The sequence below is a fragment of the Mus musculus genome, chromosome 11, assembly GCF_000001635.26.
Source record: "Mus musculus strain C57BL/6J chromosome 11, GRCm38.p6 C57BL/6J".
Taxonomy (NCBI): Eukaryota; Metazoa; Chordata; class Mammalia; order Rodentia; family Muridae; genus Mus; species Mus musculus.
This window is the reverse complement of record NC_000077.6, coordinates 108,660,965-108,679,688: the sequence shown is the minus strand read 5'-3', so window position 1 is coordinate 108,679,688 and position 18,724 is coordinate 108,660,965. Positions and strand designations below refer to the sequence as shown.

At 39.8% G+C, this 18,724-nt stretch overlaps 1 protein-coding gene across 10 annotated transcripts in view; it reads right to left on the bottom strand.

The window, feature by feature from the left end:
• Cep112 (centrosomal protein 112) overlaps window positions 1–18,724 on the bottom strand; it is a 435,401-nt gene that overhangs the window by 180,927 nt on the left and 235,750 nt on the right. For all 10 annotated transcript variants that reach the window (XM_030246412.1, NM_029606.3, NM_001373899.1 and 7 more), the window contains one exon: window positions 14,963–15,193. In XM_030246412.1, coding sequence (XP_030102272.1) covers window positions 14,963–15,193 — 231 coding nt within the window. The remainder of the gene's footprint in view (window positions 1–14,962; window positions 15,194–18,724) is intronic.

The following is an 18,724-nucleotide window of genomic DNA, read 5'->3' as shown; positions in this document are numbered from 1 at the left end:
TTTGTTGTTTCTCTTAGGGGGCTGCAAACTCCTTCAGCTCCTTGGGTACATTCTCTAGCTCCTTCATTGGGGACCCTGAGCTCCATCTAATGGATGACTGTGAGCATCCACTTCTGTATTTGCCAGGCACTGGCAGAGCCTCTCAGGAGACAGCTATATCAGTCTCCTGTCAGCAAGCTCTTGTTGGCATCTGCAATAGTGTCTGGGTTTGGTGGTTGTTTATGGGATGGATCACCAGTTTTTGGATGGTCATGCTTTAAAACTGCTCCAAACTTTGTCTCTGTAACTTCTTCCATGGGTATTTTGTTCCCCCTTCTAAGAAGAATAACAGTGTCCACACTTTAGTTTTCCTTCTTCTTGACTTTCATGTGTTTTGCAAATTGTATCTTGGGTATTCTGAGCTTCTGGGCTAATATCCATTTATCAGTGAGTGCATATCATGAGTGTTCTTTTGTGATTGGGTTACCTCACTCAGGATTATATCCTCCAGATCCATATATTTGTCTAAGAATTTCATGAATTCATTGTTTTTTTTTCTATTGTGAAAGTCTTATTTCTTTTTTTTATGATTTTTTATTAGGTATTTTCCTCATTTACATTTCCAATGCTATCCCAAAAGTCCCCCATGCCCACCTCCCCTCCCCCACCCGCCCACTCCCCCTTTTTGGCCCTGGCGTTCCCCTGTACTGGGGCATATAAAGTTTGCAAGTCCAATCGGCCTCTTTCCAGTGATGGCCGACTAGGCCATCTTTTGACACATATGCAGCTAGAGACAAGAGCTCCAGGGTACTGGTTAGTTCATATTGTTGTTCCACCTATAGGGTTGCAGTTCCCTTTAGTTCCTTGGGTGCTTTCTCTAGCTCCTCCATTGGGGGGGGGGGCTGTGATCCATTCAATAGCTGACTGTGAGCATTCACTTCTGTGTTTGCTAGGCCCTGGCATAGTCTCACAAGAGACAGCTATATCTGGGTCCTTTCAGCAAAATCTTGCTAGTGTATGCAATGGTGTCAGCGTTTGGAAGCTGATTATGGGATGGATCCCTGGATATGGCAATCACTAGATGGTCCATCCTTTCGTCACAGCTCCAAATTTTGTCTCTGTAACTCCTTCCATGGGTGTTTTGTTCCCAATTCTAAGAAGGGGCAAAGTGTCCACACTTTGGTCTTTGTTCTACTTGAGTTTCATGCGTTTAGCAAATTGTATCTTATTTCTTGGGTATCCTAAGTTCTGGGCTAATATCCACTTATCAGTGAGTACATATTGTGCGAGTTCCTTTGTGATTGGGTTACCTCACTCAGGATGATGTCCTCCAGGTCCATCCATTTGCCTAGGAATTTCATAAATTCATTGGTTTTAATAGCTGAGTAGTACTCCATTGTGTAAATGTACCATATTTTCTGTATTCATTCCTCTGTTGAGGGGCATCTGGGTTCTTTCCAGCTTCTGGCTATTATAAATAAGGCTGCTATGAACATAGTGGAGCATGTGTCCATATTACAAGTTGCAGCATCTTCTGGGTATATGCCCAGGAGAGGTATTGCTGGATCTTTTGGTAGAACTATGTCCAATTTTCTGAGGAACCACCAGACTGATTTCCAGAGTGGTTGTACAAGCTTGATGTCCCACAAGCAATAGATATTAGCCATTCTGACTGGTGTGAGGTGGAATCTTAGGGATATTTTGATTTGCATTTCCCTGATGATTAAGGATGTTGAACATTTCTTTAGGTGCTTCTCAGCCATTCGATATTTCTCAGTTGAGAATTCTTTCTTTAGCTCTGTACCCCATTTTTAAATAGGATTATTTGGATTCCTGGAGTCCAACTTCTTGAGTTCTTTGTATATATTGGATATTAGTCCCCTATCTGATTTAGGATTGGTAAAGATCTTTTTCCAGTCTGTTGGTTGCCGTTTTGTCTTATTGACAGTGCCCTTTGCCTTACAGAAGCTTTGCAATTTTATGAGGTCCCATTTGTCAATTCTTGATCTTAAAGCACAGGTCATTGCTGTCCTGTTCAGGAATTTTCCCCCTGTGTCCATATCTTCGAGGCTCTTCCTCAATTTCTCCTCTATAAGTTTCAGTGTCTCTGGTGAAGTTTTATGTGAAGTTGCTTGATCCACTTAGACTTGAGCTTTGTACAAGGAAATAAGAATGGATTGATTGACATTCTTCTACATGCTAACAGCCAGTTGAGCCAGCACCACTTGTTGAAAATGCTGTCTTCTTTCTACTGGATGGTTTTAGCTCCTTTGTCAAAGATCAAGTGACCATAGGTGTGTGGGTTCGTTTCTGTGTCTTCAATTCTACTCCATTGATCTACCTGTCTGCCACTGTACCAGTACCATGCAGTTTTTAATCACGATTGCTCTGTAGTACAGCTTGAGGTCAGGCATGGGGATTCTACAACAGGTTCTTTTACTGTTGAGAATAGTTTTTGCTATTCTAGGTTTTTTTGTTATTTCAGATGAATTTGCAAATTGCCCTTTCTAACTCCTGAAGAATTGAGTTGGAATTTTGATGGGGATTGCGTTGAATCTGTAGATTGCTTTTAGTAGCATAGCCATTTTTACTATATTAATCCTGCCAATCCATGAGCATGGGAGATCTTTCCATCTTCTGAGATCTTCTTTGATTTCTTTCTTTAGAGACTTGAAGCTCTTGTCATACAGATCTTTCACTTGCTTAGAGTCATGCCACAATATTTTATATTATTTGTGACTATTGAAAAAGGTGTTGTTTCCTTAATTTCTTTCTCAGCCTGTTTATCCTTTGAGTAGAGAAAGGCCACTGATTTGTTTGAGATAATTTTGTATACAGCTACTTTACTGAAGCTGTTTATCCGGATTAGGAGTTCTCTGGTGGGATTTTTGGGGTCACTTATATATACTAGAATATCATCTGCAAATTTGTATTCCTTTGATCTCCTTTTGTTGTGTAATTACCCTGGCTATGACTTTAAGTACTATATTGAATAGATAGGGAGAGATTGGGCAGCCTTGTCTAGTCCCTGATTTTAGAGGGATTGCTTCAAGTTTTTCTCCATTTATTTTGATGTTGGCTACTGGTTTGCTGTATATGGACTTTATTATGTTTAGATATGGGCCTTGAATTCCTGATCTTTCCATGACTTTATCACGAAGGGCTGTTGGATTTTGTCAAATGCTTTCTCAGCATCTAATGAGATGACCATGTGGTTTTTGTATTTGAGCTTGTTTATATACTGGATTACATTGATGGATTTCTCTATATTGAACCATCCCTGCATCCCTGGGATGAAGTCTACTTGATCATGATGGATGATCATTTTGATGTGTTCTTGGATTCGGTTTGCGAGAATTTTATTGAGTATTTTTGCATTGATATTCATAAGAAAAGTTGGCCTGAAATTCTCTTTCTTTGTAGGGTCTTTGTGTGGTTTAGGTATCAGAGTAATTGTGGATTCATAGAACGAATTGGGTAGAGTATCTTCTGTTCCTATTTTGTGGAATAGTTTGAGGAGTATTGGAAATAGGTCTTCTTTGAAGGTCTGATAGAACTCTGCATTAAACCCATCAGGTCCTGGGGTTTTTTGGTTTTTTTTTTGTTTGTTTGTTTGGGAGACTATTAATGACTGTTTCTATTTCTTTAGAGGACATGGGACTGTGTAGATCATTAATCTGATCATGATTTAACTCTGGTACCTGGTATCTGTCTAGAAAATTGTTCATTTCATCCAGGTTGTCCAGTTATTTTGAGTGTAGGCTTTTGTAGTAGGATCTGATGAATTTTTTTTTTTTGGACTTCCTCAGATTCTGTTATGTCTCCCTTTTTCATTTCTGATTTTCTTAATTAGGTTACTGTCCCTGTGCCCTCTAGTCAGTCTGGCTAAGCGTTTGTTTACCTTGTTGATTTTCTCAACGAACCAGCTCCTGGTTTGGTTGCTTCTTTGTACAGTTCTTTTTGGATTTATTTGGTTGATTTCAGCCGTGAGTTTGATTATTTCCTGCCATCTACTCCTCTTGGGTGAATTTGCTTCCTTTTGTTATAGAGCTTTTAGGTGTGCTGTCAAGCTGCTCATGTATACTCTCTCCAGATTCTTTTTGGAGGCACTCAGAGCTATGAGTTTTCCTCTTAGGACTGCATTCATTGTGTCCCGTAAGTTTGGGCATGTTGTGGTTTCATTTTCATTAAACTCTAAAAAGTCCTTAATTTCTTTCCTTATTTCTTCCTTGACCAAGTTATCACTGAGTAGAACATTGTTCGGCTTCCATGTGTATGTGGGCTTTCTATTATGTTGTTATTGAAGATCAGCCTTAGTCCATGTGATCTGGTAGGATGCATGGCATTATTTCAATATTTTTGTATCTGTTGAGGCCTGTTTTGTGACCAATTATATGGTCAATTTTGGAGAAGGTACCATAAAGTGCTGAAAAAAAAGTGTATATCCTTTTGTTTTAGGATAAAATGTTCTGTAGATATCAGTTAAATCCATTTGTTTCTTAACTTCTGTTAGTTTCACTGTGTCTCTGTTTAGTTTCTGTTTCCAGGATTTGTCCATTGATGAGAGAGGGGTGTTAAAGTCTCCCACTACTATTGTGTAAGGTGCAAAGTGTATTTTGAACTTTACTAAAGTTTCTTTAATGAATGTGATTGCCTTTGCATTTGGATCATAGATGTTCAGAATTGAGAGTTCATCTTGGTTAATTTTACCTTTGATGAGTATGAAGTGTCCCTCCTTATCTTTTTTGATAACTTTAGGTTGAAAGTCGACTTTATTTGATATTAGAATGGCTATTCCAGCTTGTTTCTTAGGACCATTTGCTTGGAAAATTGTTTTCCAGCCATTTACTCTGAGGTCGTGTCTGTCATTGTCCCTGAGGTGGGTTTCCTGTATGCAGCAAAATGTTGGGTCCTGTTTACGTTTCCATTCTGTTAGTCCATGTCTTTTTATTGGGGAATTGAGTCCATTGATATAAAGGAAAAGGCGTTGTTGCTTCCTGTTATTTTTGTTGTTAGAGTTAGAATTTTGTTCATGTGGCTATCTACTTTGAGTTTGTTGAAAGATTACTTTCTTGCTTTTTCTAGGGCATAGTTTCTCTCCTTGTGTTGGAGTTTTCCCTTTTTTATCCTTTGAAGGCTTGGATTTATGGAAAGATATTGTATAAATTTGGTTTTGTCATGGAATATCTCGTTTTCTCCATCTATGGCAGTTGAGTATTTTGCTCATTATAGTAGCCTGGGCTGAGCATTTGTGCTCTCTTATGGTCTGTATGACATCTGCCAAGGATCTTCTGGTTTTCATAGTCTCTGAGTAGAAGTCAGATGTGATTCTGATAGGTCTGCCTTTATATGTTACTTGACCTTTTTCCCTTACTGCTTTTAATATTCTGTCTTTATTTAGTGCATTTGCTGTTCTGATTCTTATGTGTCAGGAGGAATTTCTTTTCTGTTCCAAACTATTTGGAGTTCTGTAGGTTTCTTTTATGTTCATAGGCATCTTTCTTTAGGTTGGGGAAGTTTTCTTCTATAATTTTGTTGAAGATATTTACTGGCCCATTAAGTTGGAAATCTTCCTAACCGTCTATACCTATTATCCTTAGGTTTGGTCTTCTCATTGCTTCCTGGATTTCCTGCATGTTTTGGGTTAGTATCCTTTTGCATTTCTCATTTTCTTTGACAGTTGTTTCAATGTTTTCTATGGTATCTTCTGCACCTGAGATTCTCTTTTCTATCTCTTGTATTCTGTTTGTTATGCTTGCATCTATGGCTCCTGACTTCTTTTCTAGGTTTTCTATTTCCAGAGTTGACTCCCTTTGTGATTTCTTTATTGTTTCTACTTCCATTTTTAGATCCTGGATGGTTGTGTTCAAATCTTTCACCTGTTTGAATGTGTTCTCCTGTATTTCTTTAAGGGAGTTATTTATGTCTGTCTTATAGTCCTCCATCATCATTATGAGAAATGAATTTATATCCATATCTTGCTTTTCTGGTGTGATGATGTATCCAGGACCTGCTATGGTGGGAGAGCTTGGTTCTGATGATGCCAAGTAACCTTGGTTTCTGTTGCTTCTGTTTTTATGCTTTCCTCCCGCCATTTGATTATCTCAAGAGCTCCCTGCCCTCCATATATCTGATTGGAGCTTGTCCTTCCTGTAATCTCAGTTGTGTCAGAATTTCTCAGTGTCCAGCTTTCTTTTTTATCCTGTGATTCTGGAATCACGTGATGCTGAGATTCTGGGTGTGTCAGAATTCTTGGCAGTCAAGCTTCCTCTGAGACCCTGAGATCCTGGTGTGACCAAGCTCCTGGGCTCCTGGGCTCCTAAGATCCTGGGCGTGTTAGAGCACCTGGAAGTGTTACCTCCTTTGGGGACTGTGGGGCTGTCCGATGAGTTCTAAACAAAGGTATACCAGCATCGACCAGAAGGAACCTGAGCCACTGATTGGGCAGAGTTCCTGTTTCTTTGCTCCACCTGTCCCTGGCACCGCTGGTTCTGTTAGAACAGATTTTGTGTTCCATATACCATTGATCCTAAGATCCTGGGTGTGCAAGGGTGCCTGTCGGGTGGAGAGTCCTCTGGAGACCGTGGGACTGCCTGCTGAGTTCGCGCCCAAGGTGGCCCAGTGTTGGTGCCAACCGGAAGGAACCCCACATCTTTTTTCATTCTTTCTTCTTCTAGATTTATTTTATTTTATGTATATTAGTACACTGTAGCTGTCTCAGACACACCAGAAGAGGGCATCAGATCTTATTACAGATGGTTGTGAGCAACCATGTGGTTGTGCTGCAAATTGAACTCAGGACCTCTGGAAGAGCAGTCAGTGCTCTTAACCTCTGAGCCATCTCTCCAGCCCTCCTATTTTCATTCTTTCACATGCAAGTATCAGGTTTGACCAATGCCATTGTTGAAGATGCTGTTTTTATTCCAATGAGTATTTTTGGCTTCCTTGTTAAAAAAAAGGAAGGAAGGAAGGAAGGAAGGAAGGAAGGAAGGAAGGAAGGAACCAGGTGTCTGTGTGTATATGGAGTTCTGTCTGGGTCTTTAATTCCATTTCATTAATCAATCTGACTGTTATCATGCCAATTCCCTGCTGTTTTCCTGACTATAACTCAGTGGCACAACTTGAAATCTGGTATACTGATACCCCTAGCAGTTATGTTATTTTATTAATAAGATTCTTTTACCTACCTACCTATCCCATTTTTTCTTTTGTTCGTGTGTGTGTGTGTGTGTGTGTGTGTGTGTGTGTGTGCTCTTCTATGTGAGGTTTTCATTTTTTTTTTTCAGTTTCTGTGTGGAATTGTGTAGGGATTTTGATAGGGATTTGATTTGTAGACTGCTTTTGGTAGGATGGCCTTTTTCACAGTATTACTCCTACTGACCCATGAACATGGCAGATCTTCTCAGTTTTCTGATGGCTTCTACAGTGTTGTAAATAATAACAGTGTTTTTATAATAAAGGACATTCACTTGCTTGATTGGAGTTACTCCTGGATACACATTTTTGTTTTGTTTTGTTTGTTTTTTTTTTTGAGACAGGGTTTCTCTGTGTAGCCCTTGCTGTCCTGGGACTCACTCTGTAGACCAGGCTGGCCTTGAACTCAGAAATTTGCCAGCCTTTGCCTCCCAAGTGCTGGGATTAAAGGCGTGCGCCACCACGCCTGGCCTAGATACATTTTTTTGATGCTATTGTGAAAGGTATTGTTTCTCTGATGTTTTCCCAATATGCTTATCATTTGTATATAAGCATAAGTAAAATAAACCCTTCTCTTTTGTTTAATAAATGAACACCCAGAAATGACTCCGGTGTTGATTTAGGGGACTTCCTATGGGACAGGTGCTTCATAGGAACAGGATATAGTAGGAAACAGTGATAACTGATGCTCAAAAAAAGATAGAAAAGAAGGAATAAACAAGAAGAATATATAGCCTTCTGTAACAGAGGAGATAATAAGCTAACTTAGTTGAAATATTTGACTTGGTATCCTATCTAAAAGATAAAAAAATCTTACCTTTTAGTAAGAAAAAAATAACTCTTCCACCATTCAGAGAAGGTTTATCATGGAACTCACCCTTCCACACACACACATTAAAATTCTAACCCTTAGGGACTGGAGGGATGGTTCAGTGTGTAAAGCATTTGCCACATAAGACCTGAGTTTGGAGCCCAGGAATTCAGTAAAACCTAGGTAGGGATGGTGTTGTTTGTAATCCAAGCAGGCAGGAAGTGGAAAATAGGGAATTCCTAGAGCAAACTAACTATTTAGACTAGATAGAGCACAGGGCTCTGGGTGTGATAAAAGATGCTACCTCAAAATATAAGAGCACTCAAGGAAAATACCAGACCACAATGTCTGGCTTCTAAATGCACTTACATGCATGTAAATATGCAGTTACACTCACATATTTGGCCCCATATGTAAGTACACACACATATACATGTACACATACACAAGCATGCACACAATCCAAACTTCACCATAAATTAATACTGACTCATTGTTTCTGAGTTCTATATCACCCCTAGGTTTTCCTAGCTGGCCTTGTGATTTTTTCTTCCACAAATCCTTGTTAGGCTTGGAGGTGCCATAGTAGTCCACTACAGCTCATAGACCCACAGGAAAAGGACAACTTTAAGTTCACCGTCTGGAGGGTATAATATAGATTAGCCTGGGTGTTATTTGTCAATCAATTTATATAAATCTCAATATTGAATTTAAAATTTTTAATCAAAGGAACAAGTAAGGGAAAAGATCAAAGAAAGAAGAGAATTGAAATTAGAAATCCCTTTAAAGCTAAAATGACAATGTCTTCATGAGTTAATATTAATCCTTTAATTATAAATTTCAAAGGTCTGAGTAGTATCTATTACCTTAGCTTTGGGTAATTATGCCATATGAGGAATTTCTTAAATTTGAAAAAGATGTTGAATTGTTACTCCGAATCTTTTAATGACTTTAGTCTGGCAGATTTCCAGAATAATCCTTCAGATATCATTTAAAATTATGGACTGGAAACCTAAGCTGGTAAATGCATGTCAAATTCATAAGAGCTTTTCATTTTGCATACTGCAGAAAATCATGACAATATATCTTAGAATATCAAAATGTTAAGTTTAAGACAATTATCTATAGGTGAGAACTTACAAAGGTCGAGAGAGGTATACTAGACTGAATACAAATGAAAGCATTTGTGTACCATGTAACTAAAAGGCTCATACCAAGAATATTTGCCACAACGATAAGATTTTTATCACTAAAAATAGTTTATATATGTTCATGAAAAAAATAGGGAAGAGAAACTGCCAAAGAAGCTCCAACCTGCAATTTTATAGAAAATGAAAAATATATACCGCAAATCTAGTATAAATATTCAGTCTGTTGACAATAACCACCTTTCACAAAAATATAGAAAATTATAGGAAATATAAATAATGCTAAGGGCATATTAAGCAACAGCAAATGCCCCACAGGAGAAATGAAAGGTAAGCTAAGCTTACTGAAATGCAATAGGACTTCACGATTTTATGGAAATTTTAATTAAGGAGAAAGAAAAATTGGAAGTGTTGATAAAAATTTGTGGATATGCTAATATCCGTATTAAAAAATTGAAAGCCGAAATATCTCAAAGTTAAACAACATAATCAATTATGCCAGGTTCACAAATAAAATACCATAAAACAAATTTTTGTTTTAAAGAATTCAAAAGGCAAATAAAATATCTTTATCATAATTTGAAGAACAGGAAGAGACAAAACCTCTTAGTGTAATCTCAGGCAGCTAATCTGGACTCTGTAATTTCCACAGATGTTAGGCTGCTCTCATGGGTTATAATCCAGGAGGGTAGTGACAGGAGCTTCCCACAATTCTTTATTCTTCATATTTTCTAAACATCCTTTTCTAAAAGAATGGTTACTTTTAAGTAGTACAATAGCTTGTTTCTTAATGGACATGAACGTCACTTACCATCAGCATACAGTATTGCTCTTTAACTATCTAAGGGGCCATACAGCACGGACTTTATTGCAATTCTGCTTGAAAAGAATTTTTAAAGTGTAAAAGCAGCAGCTCTCACTTTGCAAATGTCAATCATGTATTCTCCTGGATACTCTACTTCAAGGACTTGACCTTGTGGAAGCACTTCATGTTTTCCAAAACTCAAGGCCACTGAAGAGATCATTTTGGTAGAAATCACTACTGACAGGTAGGTAGGATCTGGACTCCGTATGTTCTAACCCTCACATTGTGCTACCGTGGGGAGTCAGGCTTAGATGCAAGACTACTCAGATTGCTAATTATTCCAGTGCTGTTGTCTTCTCCTTGAACCTAAATTTACTCTTAACTATAAGACCTTGATTCTGACTAGATTTTGAGCTGCTAGCAAATATTTGAACTTTCATGTATATGTACACATGTAGTTGTGTGTGGTATGTGCATACGTGTGAGGGCCATGCCCATGTGCATGTGCTTAAGGCAGAGGACAGCACTGGTGTCCTATCTTATCACCGTATTAGTCCTCTCAGACAGTGCCTTTCACTGACTCTAAGTCAGCCTTTACAGTCTGGCAGTCTAACCAGTCAGCCGAGCTCAGCCACGTTTCTCTGCTCTGCAATGTTGAAGTTAGAGGTCTGAATGACTGTACCTGACTTTTAGGGAGAGGTTGAGGATCTGAGCTCAGGTTCTCATGTTTGTGTAACCTTTATAATCTACTGAGAAGAATTTAGCAACTTTGAAGAATGATTAGCAAGTAAACTTTAAGCTTATTAGTACTGATTTAAATTTTCATAGAACAAATTCAAATGTTTATTAAATTATAGAGAAATATCAAAATTATGTCTAAAATGTGCTTTATGTTTAACTTATTTAAGTAGTATGGAAGAAATTATTTGAGACACAAATGAATATTTGAATACAAAGATAAATTCTGCCCTATTCAAAGTATCTATAATGGATTAAAATCAAATTTGGATGAGTTATAATTTATTTATACACACTGTCATACACTAAGGCTATATTGAGGTCTTTGATTCACTCACATAACATTTAATGAATATCTTTTGTGAAAAGCACTATATTTGATCCTAAAGCTTAAAAAAGTAATGTTCCACAAGGTATGCTTTGAACTTAGTCCAGGCAATTTTTCCAGTTGAAACTGCTAAAATTTTGTTTTTACTAATTAAGTAAAACACTTCTCAGTATGAAATACAAATAATTCAGTATGGAGATACTCGCACTTGGATGTTACCATAGGCTTTGAAAGAGTACATCGGCTGTCTGCACAGGTCCTGCATCCGCCCCTTCTCCTGACTGCTGACTTATTTTTGTCCATGATCCCCAGCATGCTAGAGAACCTCTTCAGTGCCTTTCCTCCATCTTGTTAAAACGACTGTCCTCACTTCAGTTTTCCTGTCTGACTCACATTCTCAGCCCATTTAGGAGCCCCATCTTCCACACTCACTCTTCTCTGCTCCTATGGATAAGAGCGTCCCCTCAGCATTCCCACGCATCTTACTTCCATACTTCTTGAAACTCCTGACAGAAGTAGACTATATGATTCTGCATCATACATTATTTCCTACCTATAAGTTCATTTTAAGTTTCATCATGGAATTTCTTATCTTTATCAAAGCTCCTCTGCTTCTCCTGTGAGTGGCAGGCATGTCCCTCATACAATGTACACTAGTGCCCAGTCCAGCAGGTTCCAGGGTTCTCTAGCATCTATGGTACAGGACTGAACTGAACAAGGTTCTGTGCTCCTGGAACCTACACTCTGGCAGGTTAGATGGAATAGAGAATAAACTAGCAAGCACAAATGCAAGAGTGGTTATGCCATGAGATGAGCTAGGAAGACATTATAAAAGAGGTGATTAAAGTGAGTCAGCCTGTAGATAAAGAATGTGGGGAAGGACTTTCCAAGGAAGGCAGGAGGAGGAGGAGAAGTCTAGCTGTTAGAGAACTGTACAACATTATGAACAGAAGGACCTAGAAGCAGGAGAGAGTGGCCTACTCCAGGAACAGCCTGGCATCTCATGCTTCTTCCCCTTGTAGCCAAGGTCTGAGGTGGGGTGGCCCTCAGCTGTATGTCTTGCTGTTGCCAGAGGGCCTGCCATCAGTCATCATTTGCCAGTCTCCAGCTTGGATTATCTCCAGTAGTCCCCTCTCCCCTGCTTCAAAATGCTCAGGATATGCTCAGTGTAAAAAGATACTCTGCTTTGACTCCACCTGCTCTTTGAAAGTCTAACTTCCTGATTCAATGTCAGAGTTTCCTAGTCAACAGAGGGCTCCCTCATCTACAAGGCCCCACTCAACTTTGACAATGTGGTTTGCGTCTACACTATGATTTCAGTATGCTGTCCAAGATCATCAGGGACTTCTCAGTTGCAAACCCAGTGACCTCTCCTCAACCCTCATTTTTCTTGACTTTCTGTCACATTCTTGACAGGCCTGCTTTCCAAAGATTCTTTTTCTGTATTTCATGAAAATAAATTCTGCACATAGTTCTTCTACCTTGATGACCCTTCTTTGACATTTACCTCCCAACCTCTTTGTGCCCTCCCCCCTCACTGTCTGTCTGCCTGCCTCTCCTTCTCTCTTCTTCCTCACCTCCTTATTAGCAGTCTCACTCCCAAGGTGGGAATCCAAGCATTCTCTGTAGTTAACTGCTAGGTCTGTTTCCTCTGAGCCTGCCTTTTGTTCAGGTGCCCAGAAATAGCCTTTCAACAGCAAGTGAACACCACAGCTCACACCCAGGCGCCCTCTCAATCCAGCACACTGCTAACAGAATTCATATGCTTCCCCTTAGCCTCGAGACTTCTTCCATGTTTGTAAATGATTAAGGGTTAAGGTGCCTTTAATAAGACTCACAGTGCCTTCTCTGCAGTGACTCGAAAGCATGTCCTTTCTGCTCTGTTGCCACACTCTGCTCCCTCATACACACCTGACAAGCCTTCCAGAGTCTCCCCTGGGCTAGACCAGTTCCTTTCAACCCTTCTATCTTCTGCTATGCCATCAGAAGGCTGCGGACAGATGGATTCTCCTAACGGCCCCCAGGTCCTACCACTTCATTCCTTAGCATCTTCAGTGGTTCCTGCTACTTAGTCCAGGTAGTAGAGCCCCGAGCTCCAGGAGCCATATATAGTCTAGCCTTACCAACCCACCTCCTGGGATCTGCCTGTATAGCATGGGCACGGTTTTGTTTTCTCTGAATTTGTGTTTTCTGTGTCTTAAAATGCCATGCTCCATATATACTTGTCAAGAGTTCCTCAGTTCACTCATGTCTAATTTAAATAGCATCAATTCTTGTTAACTGTTCTTGATCTCAACTGAAACTAATTTCCTCTAATTTTGCATTTCCCTTTACACTACATCTGCATGTATTTCTTATTGTCTGCTATTTCATAATCCTTCAAGATGATCATTTTGAGAATAATGTCCACGGCTCGTTTTACCTCAGTATGCTCTAAGTTACTGTCCAGCAACCTCTCGACAGTCTACTGCCTCAGTGCTCTGCTGACTGTGTGAGGGCGCCAGCATTAGGATCTGAACTGTTTTGAAGGCAGGCTCACCAGCCTCCCGCATACCTGTTACAAGGCACCTCAGCCTGACTAGATCCTGCAAGGCCTGCCTTTTGCTCTCATGCTCTTCTTTTTAGCAAAGAGTGATTCCATCTGTCTACAGGCTTCACCATGACTGCCCCAGGCTTGCTGTCTTTGCTCTCTTACATATAAACTAACAGTAAATCCTGTCAGCTCTATCTTTCAAACATACCCTGCTCAACTCAAAAAAGAACATATGCGGCTGCAGCTCTAATTCCCTCTCCATGCCTGTTGTAACTATTGTAGTTCTTCATTGCTGGTGTACCCTTCCTCCTTTGCCCTCTTGCTAGTCCATCTTCTTCATGGAGAGATTCCACTTCACACAGCGATAAGGCAGATCACACCACTGCTCTGTTCAAGCATGCAAGCATCCTCAACTCATAGTCACAGCAAAACCATGGCAACCTCAGGACCTGTGCTGGGGCCCTGCGGCCTCCTCTCTGGATTCTTCTTGGCCACACTTGCAGCCACACCAGGGCCCTCCCTGGTTCTCTGAGAAGCCAAGCAGACTTTCAGCCCTTTAGAGCACCCTTACTACTTAGTTGTGAGTTCAGAGCTATCCTGCTAAGGGCAAAGTATGTTCCAATCTGACTTCCACATGAATTAGGGCACTAAGGCAATGGCCCAGGCTCACAGTCTGTGAGATCTGTGCAGTTCTGCCTAGAGAGATGGTGTGCAGTCTTTCGGGGCTCAACATTACTTGAAAAAAAAAGAAAAAGGAAAGGAGAAGTAGAGTTGAGCAGAATTAGATGATTCTTAAATGACCCATTTATACGTTTTATACTGCCTGGCATTAATAAAGGAGCTCAGGGAACAATTATAGCTGCTGTGATGAACAGCAATTCACTTTTAGTACCTGATAAATATCTAAATTTTTCAAAAGAACATTCAAGATTGCAACTTGAATATAATCCAAGCCAAAAGTGTAAATATTATATTGATTTATTTATGAACTTATTTGTACTAAAATAATAACCTAGAAAAATACATTGTCACTATGTTAGTGTTATTAAAGAGAGACTATGAAGTCTAAAAATGACTATTAGACAACAGTTTAGAGGAAATGTACAACTCATTCTAAGCCTAAGAAAATTCAGAGCTACAGCCCAAATATCCCTAGAGTGCATGGTATGTGACAGTGTACAAGACTGTTCTATCACTGTACTGAATTCCTATGAAAGAGATCTCTCCATAAAAGTCAAAAGAAAGTTAAGCAGTTCCTTATAGCACTTTAGCGTGCTGAAGACACAGCACAAGATTCAAACTGCTCCTCTAAGTCTAAAGAGTGCAGCCCACGCCCACCACCTTTCCAAGATGAACACCAGAGCAGGTACAGTGGGCTTTAAATCCGCACTGTAGCCTAACCACAGTCCTCCCAGACACTCCTCACCTTCTCCAGAGTCATCTCGGTCTCAGCAGCGTGTGTCTTTTTGAGCTCCATTTTCACCCTCTCTGACTCGGCCTTCAGCTTCTTGACAGCAGTCTCATGGTCCTTTGCAGCTCTCTGCTTCTCTTCTTCCCGAAGAAGACCAAGTTCTATCAACTGCTGTTTCCGCTGAGAGTTCACACTAATCAGCTCTTCCCTCAGCTTATGAACCTGGGCCTCCATGTCAGCAATAACCTAGTATGGAGAAATGGGCAGAGATAAAAATAGGGAACTCACAAAGGAACAACTCCACAGGCCAACGAATACACACGTTAACTGTCCACTGGTCCTACACGTCCCACCCATGGCCTTTGTTGCTGTCTGTGTCCTTCAATCCTGGTCCCACCTAGAGCTAAATGCCATGTGGGGAGGAACATTTCCCATAACCGCCATCACACTGCCTAGCTTTACCTGGTCAGAATACATACACTGTGCTATTGTGAGTATTCCTCGGAAGCTGCCTTTTCAATATTCAACATCAAGTTCTTAGAATTCACGTAATGTCCTCTCCTGGGTTTTTGTTTTCCTACACTGATTTTGCTATGTCTTCTATTTGCTTGGTCTCTTTCGTATTCCTTCTTCCAATGCCTTATTTTGAATAGCTAATTTTTATCCCTTCTTTCCTGATTTATACATTTGAAATTACATCCCATCTGTTAACTATAAATATATAGTTTTTATGATCATTTAGTTCTAGAAACATTTAACTTCTTTCTGTTTGACTTGTGAATCATTCAGACGGATGCTTCTTAGCTCTACGATTCATAGAATCTAAGTTTCATAAGGCAGCTGCAGCAAAGTACCAACAAGTAGATGGTTTAAAAGAACATTGATGTGAGGCTGGAGGGAGGCTCAGCAGTGAAGAGCACTTCGCTGCCCATGTAGAGAATGCAGCTTTGCTTCCCAGCACCCACGTGGCAGCTTACAACCATTCATAACTCTAGCCAGAAGGGCATCCAGTGTCCTTCTGTGGCCTCTGTGGACAGCAGGCCTGCACACAGTGTGCACATATATATGTAGGCAAAACTCATACATATAAATACACCTTTAAAATATAAGAGGGCTATATCCTCTCACAGTTCTGAGGACTAGAAACCTCAAAACCAAGTGCTGTGTGAGCTGGTTGCTTCTGGGGTTCTCAAGTGACCATCCCAGTCATGTTCCTTAGATTCTGGTATCTGCTGTCCACAGCTGGGAGTCCCTGGTGTGTACACACAGCATCCCAGTCTCTTTCTCCACATTGCTGGGGCTTCTCTTTCTGGATGTTTCAGAAGGGCATTGATCACATTAGGGTCAGGGATATAGACTCTATTAGGGATATATACTGTATTATATCTTCTACTTCTAAGAATTGAGATTGTTTAATGAAAAGCAATGTCAAATTTTTTAATTCTTCATGAAAGAAGGCTAAGAAATTGGTCTAAAATTTCTACATGTTGAGTGCTTCATTCTATGAATGTCCATTAGAACAAATATTTACGTTGAAGTCTAAAGCCTACTGATAAAATTAAGTGTAAGCTATCAGCTAGCAATGCACATTGAAATCTCTCACTGTGCTGACAGGTTTGCCTGCTTCTCTAGGTTACGTTCCACTGACATATTTTGAGGTGATAAGGGCCATATCTTGTTCACTGGGGTTTTGTTATCAAGGTGATGCTCATGTGCTCTTATTAAATCCTTGCCCTTCTTGCCTCCAGCACCAGTTGGCCATCAAGCTGCCTGCGCCTGGGCTTCACACTGGGGTTCACAGCACGAGCAGCAGCAGAAGGTACAGGGTGGAGTGTTTGTTTGCTATACTTTATTTGTTTACTTTAAAGCTTTCTGCAACTTCAACTTTTAGACATATATTATAAACAGCATGTTGACTTTTAATTTTCCCTTAAAATCTTACCAATATTTATCTTTAAATGGGACATTTAGTTTAATTAGTTTACATATACCTAAGCATTTGCCTTATATTGTAAAGTATTTTTGTGCCAGTTATACTATATTTTTGTACATTTTACACTTTTTCCATATTGTCTTTGTCTAAATCAATCCATTGTTTTCCTCCATCACCTTCCCTGGCATATCTCACCTGGAAGTCATATACTGCATTCCCTGTCTGTCCTCGAAGTGGGACGAGGCCTGGTCCCTCACTTCTCTGCCCTCACATAACCAGCACCCTGTTGCCCTCCATGGCAGGTTTTAAGTTCTTTCAAAGAGGTTCATCCCACACTCTTGCAGCATTTACTGGTCTGAAAGCCTCTTTCTGGGTGGGATTGAAAGGTGGCTGTTAGCCCTTTGAAGGGACTTTGATTCATCTCTGCCTGCTTCCCAGGTTTGCTCTTCATCCCCAGTGTTCATTGGGGTCTTTATTTTTCCTTAAGTGTCCACATGCCTTGTGACTTTGAGTAGGCTTGTCATTGTCTAAATCTTTGTGGAATCTTTGACAGATACTGCAAGTATTTCAGTGAACTTGGCTCTTTTCTCTGTTCCATGCTATAGAGAACCTAGAGTACCATCCTTCTCAGAATACTGCCTACACAACTTCACTTAGATTTTCTGTTCTTCTGTCTCTCTTAAAGCCTTTCATATTCCTCATGTGTCAGTCGCCTTAGGAGAACTGGCTTGTATCTCTGAATTTTTCAGTGGTAGATAGACACTGTTAAAAATAAATATAATCAACTTTTTTCTTTTCTGAACAGGGAAACATGTAATCTAGACTAAACTTGAACTCATTATGTCTTCTAAGCTGGCCCTGAACTCCTAATCTTCCTGCCTTTGCCTTCTAAGAGCTTGTATTACAGACAAGGTCAAACACACTTGGCTTAAGATTGTCGTATTTCTGTTTCTGATTCACTGATATCCAACCCAGCTACAAACTATGGGCACGGCACCAAATTTATGCGTGTTGATGGTGTAAGTGATTCCCTACCCAAAAGGCCCAGACTCTCATGAGAGTAGGAAAAACCCAAAACCAATACCCTCCCCCAATGACCCCATTTAAAAACGACTTTCATAGTGAATCTTCCTTTCATTCAGGGTTTGCTCTCCGACAATCCTAAATAATGTAACAGTGTATGGATACAGGGAAATGTCTTTTTAAAAAAGTATGCAGCATTTTTAGTGCTTTGCAGAATGAAAGTTGATCAGGGGACCTGGCTTGCCACTACACCAGATGAATGCTGGTTCAAGCCCCTGCAGTGAGTGGCCTTGTCATGTCTGTACTTCTGTCCCACTGACCCACATGCGTGTTTCTGCACTGGTCCTATGCTGTTTCTGTTACTCTGGCTCCACACTGTACCTTGAAATCAAGCAGAGTGAAAGTTCTAGTTTTATTTATTTTTGTCTAGCAGTGCTGTGGTTGCCCCATCTTTTGTGGTTCCAAATAAATTATAAAATGGGAAAGGAGAATATGATAAAAGGATATTATATATGTATATTTATGAAAATAAAATAATAAAGAGAAAATTATGTAAAACATAAAGGTAAAAGTAAAGAAAACATTTAATTTCTACTAGTAGTCATAAATGCAACATTTCTCAAATTAGTAACTGTTTTGTTTATGACATCATAGCTAAAATTCCTTGCAAAATTCAGTATTCCTCTGACTGGAAAACCCAAAAGCAACATCAGTACAAAATATTATTACCATACTAAGAAAAAGTTGAAAGCTAGGGATAGCAAGATGGCTTGGTGGATAAAGTGCTTGCTGCACAGGCCTGATGTTCTGAGTTTAATTCC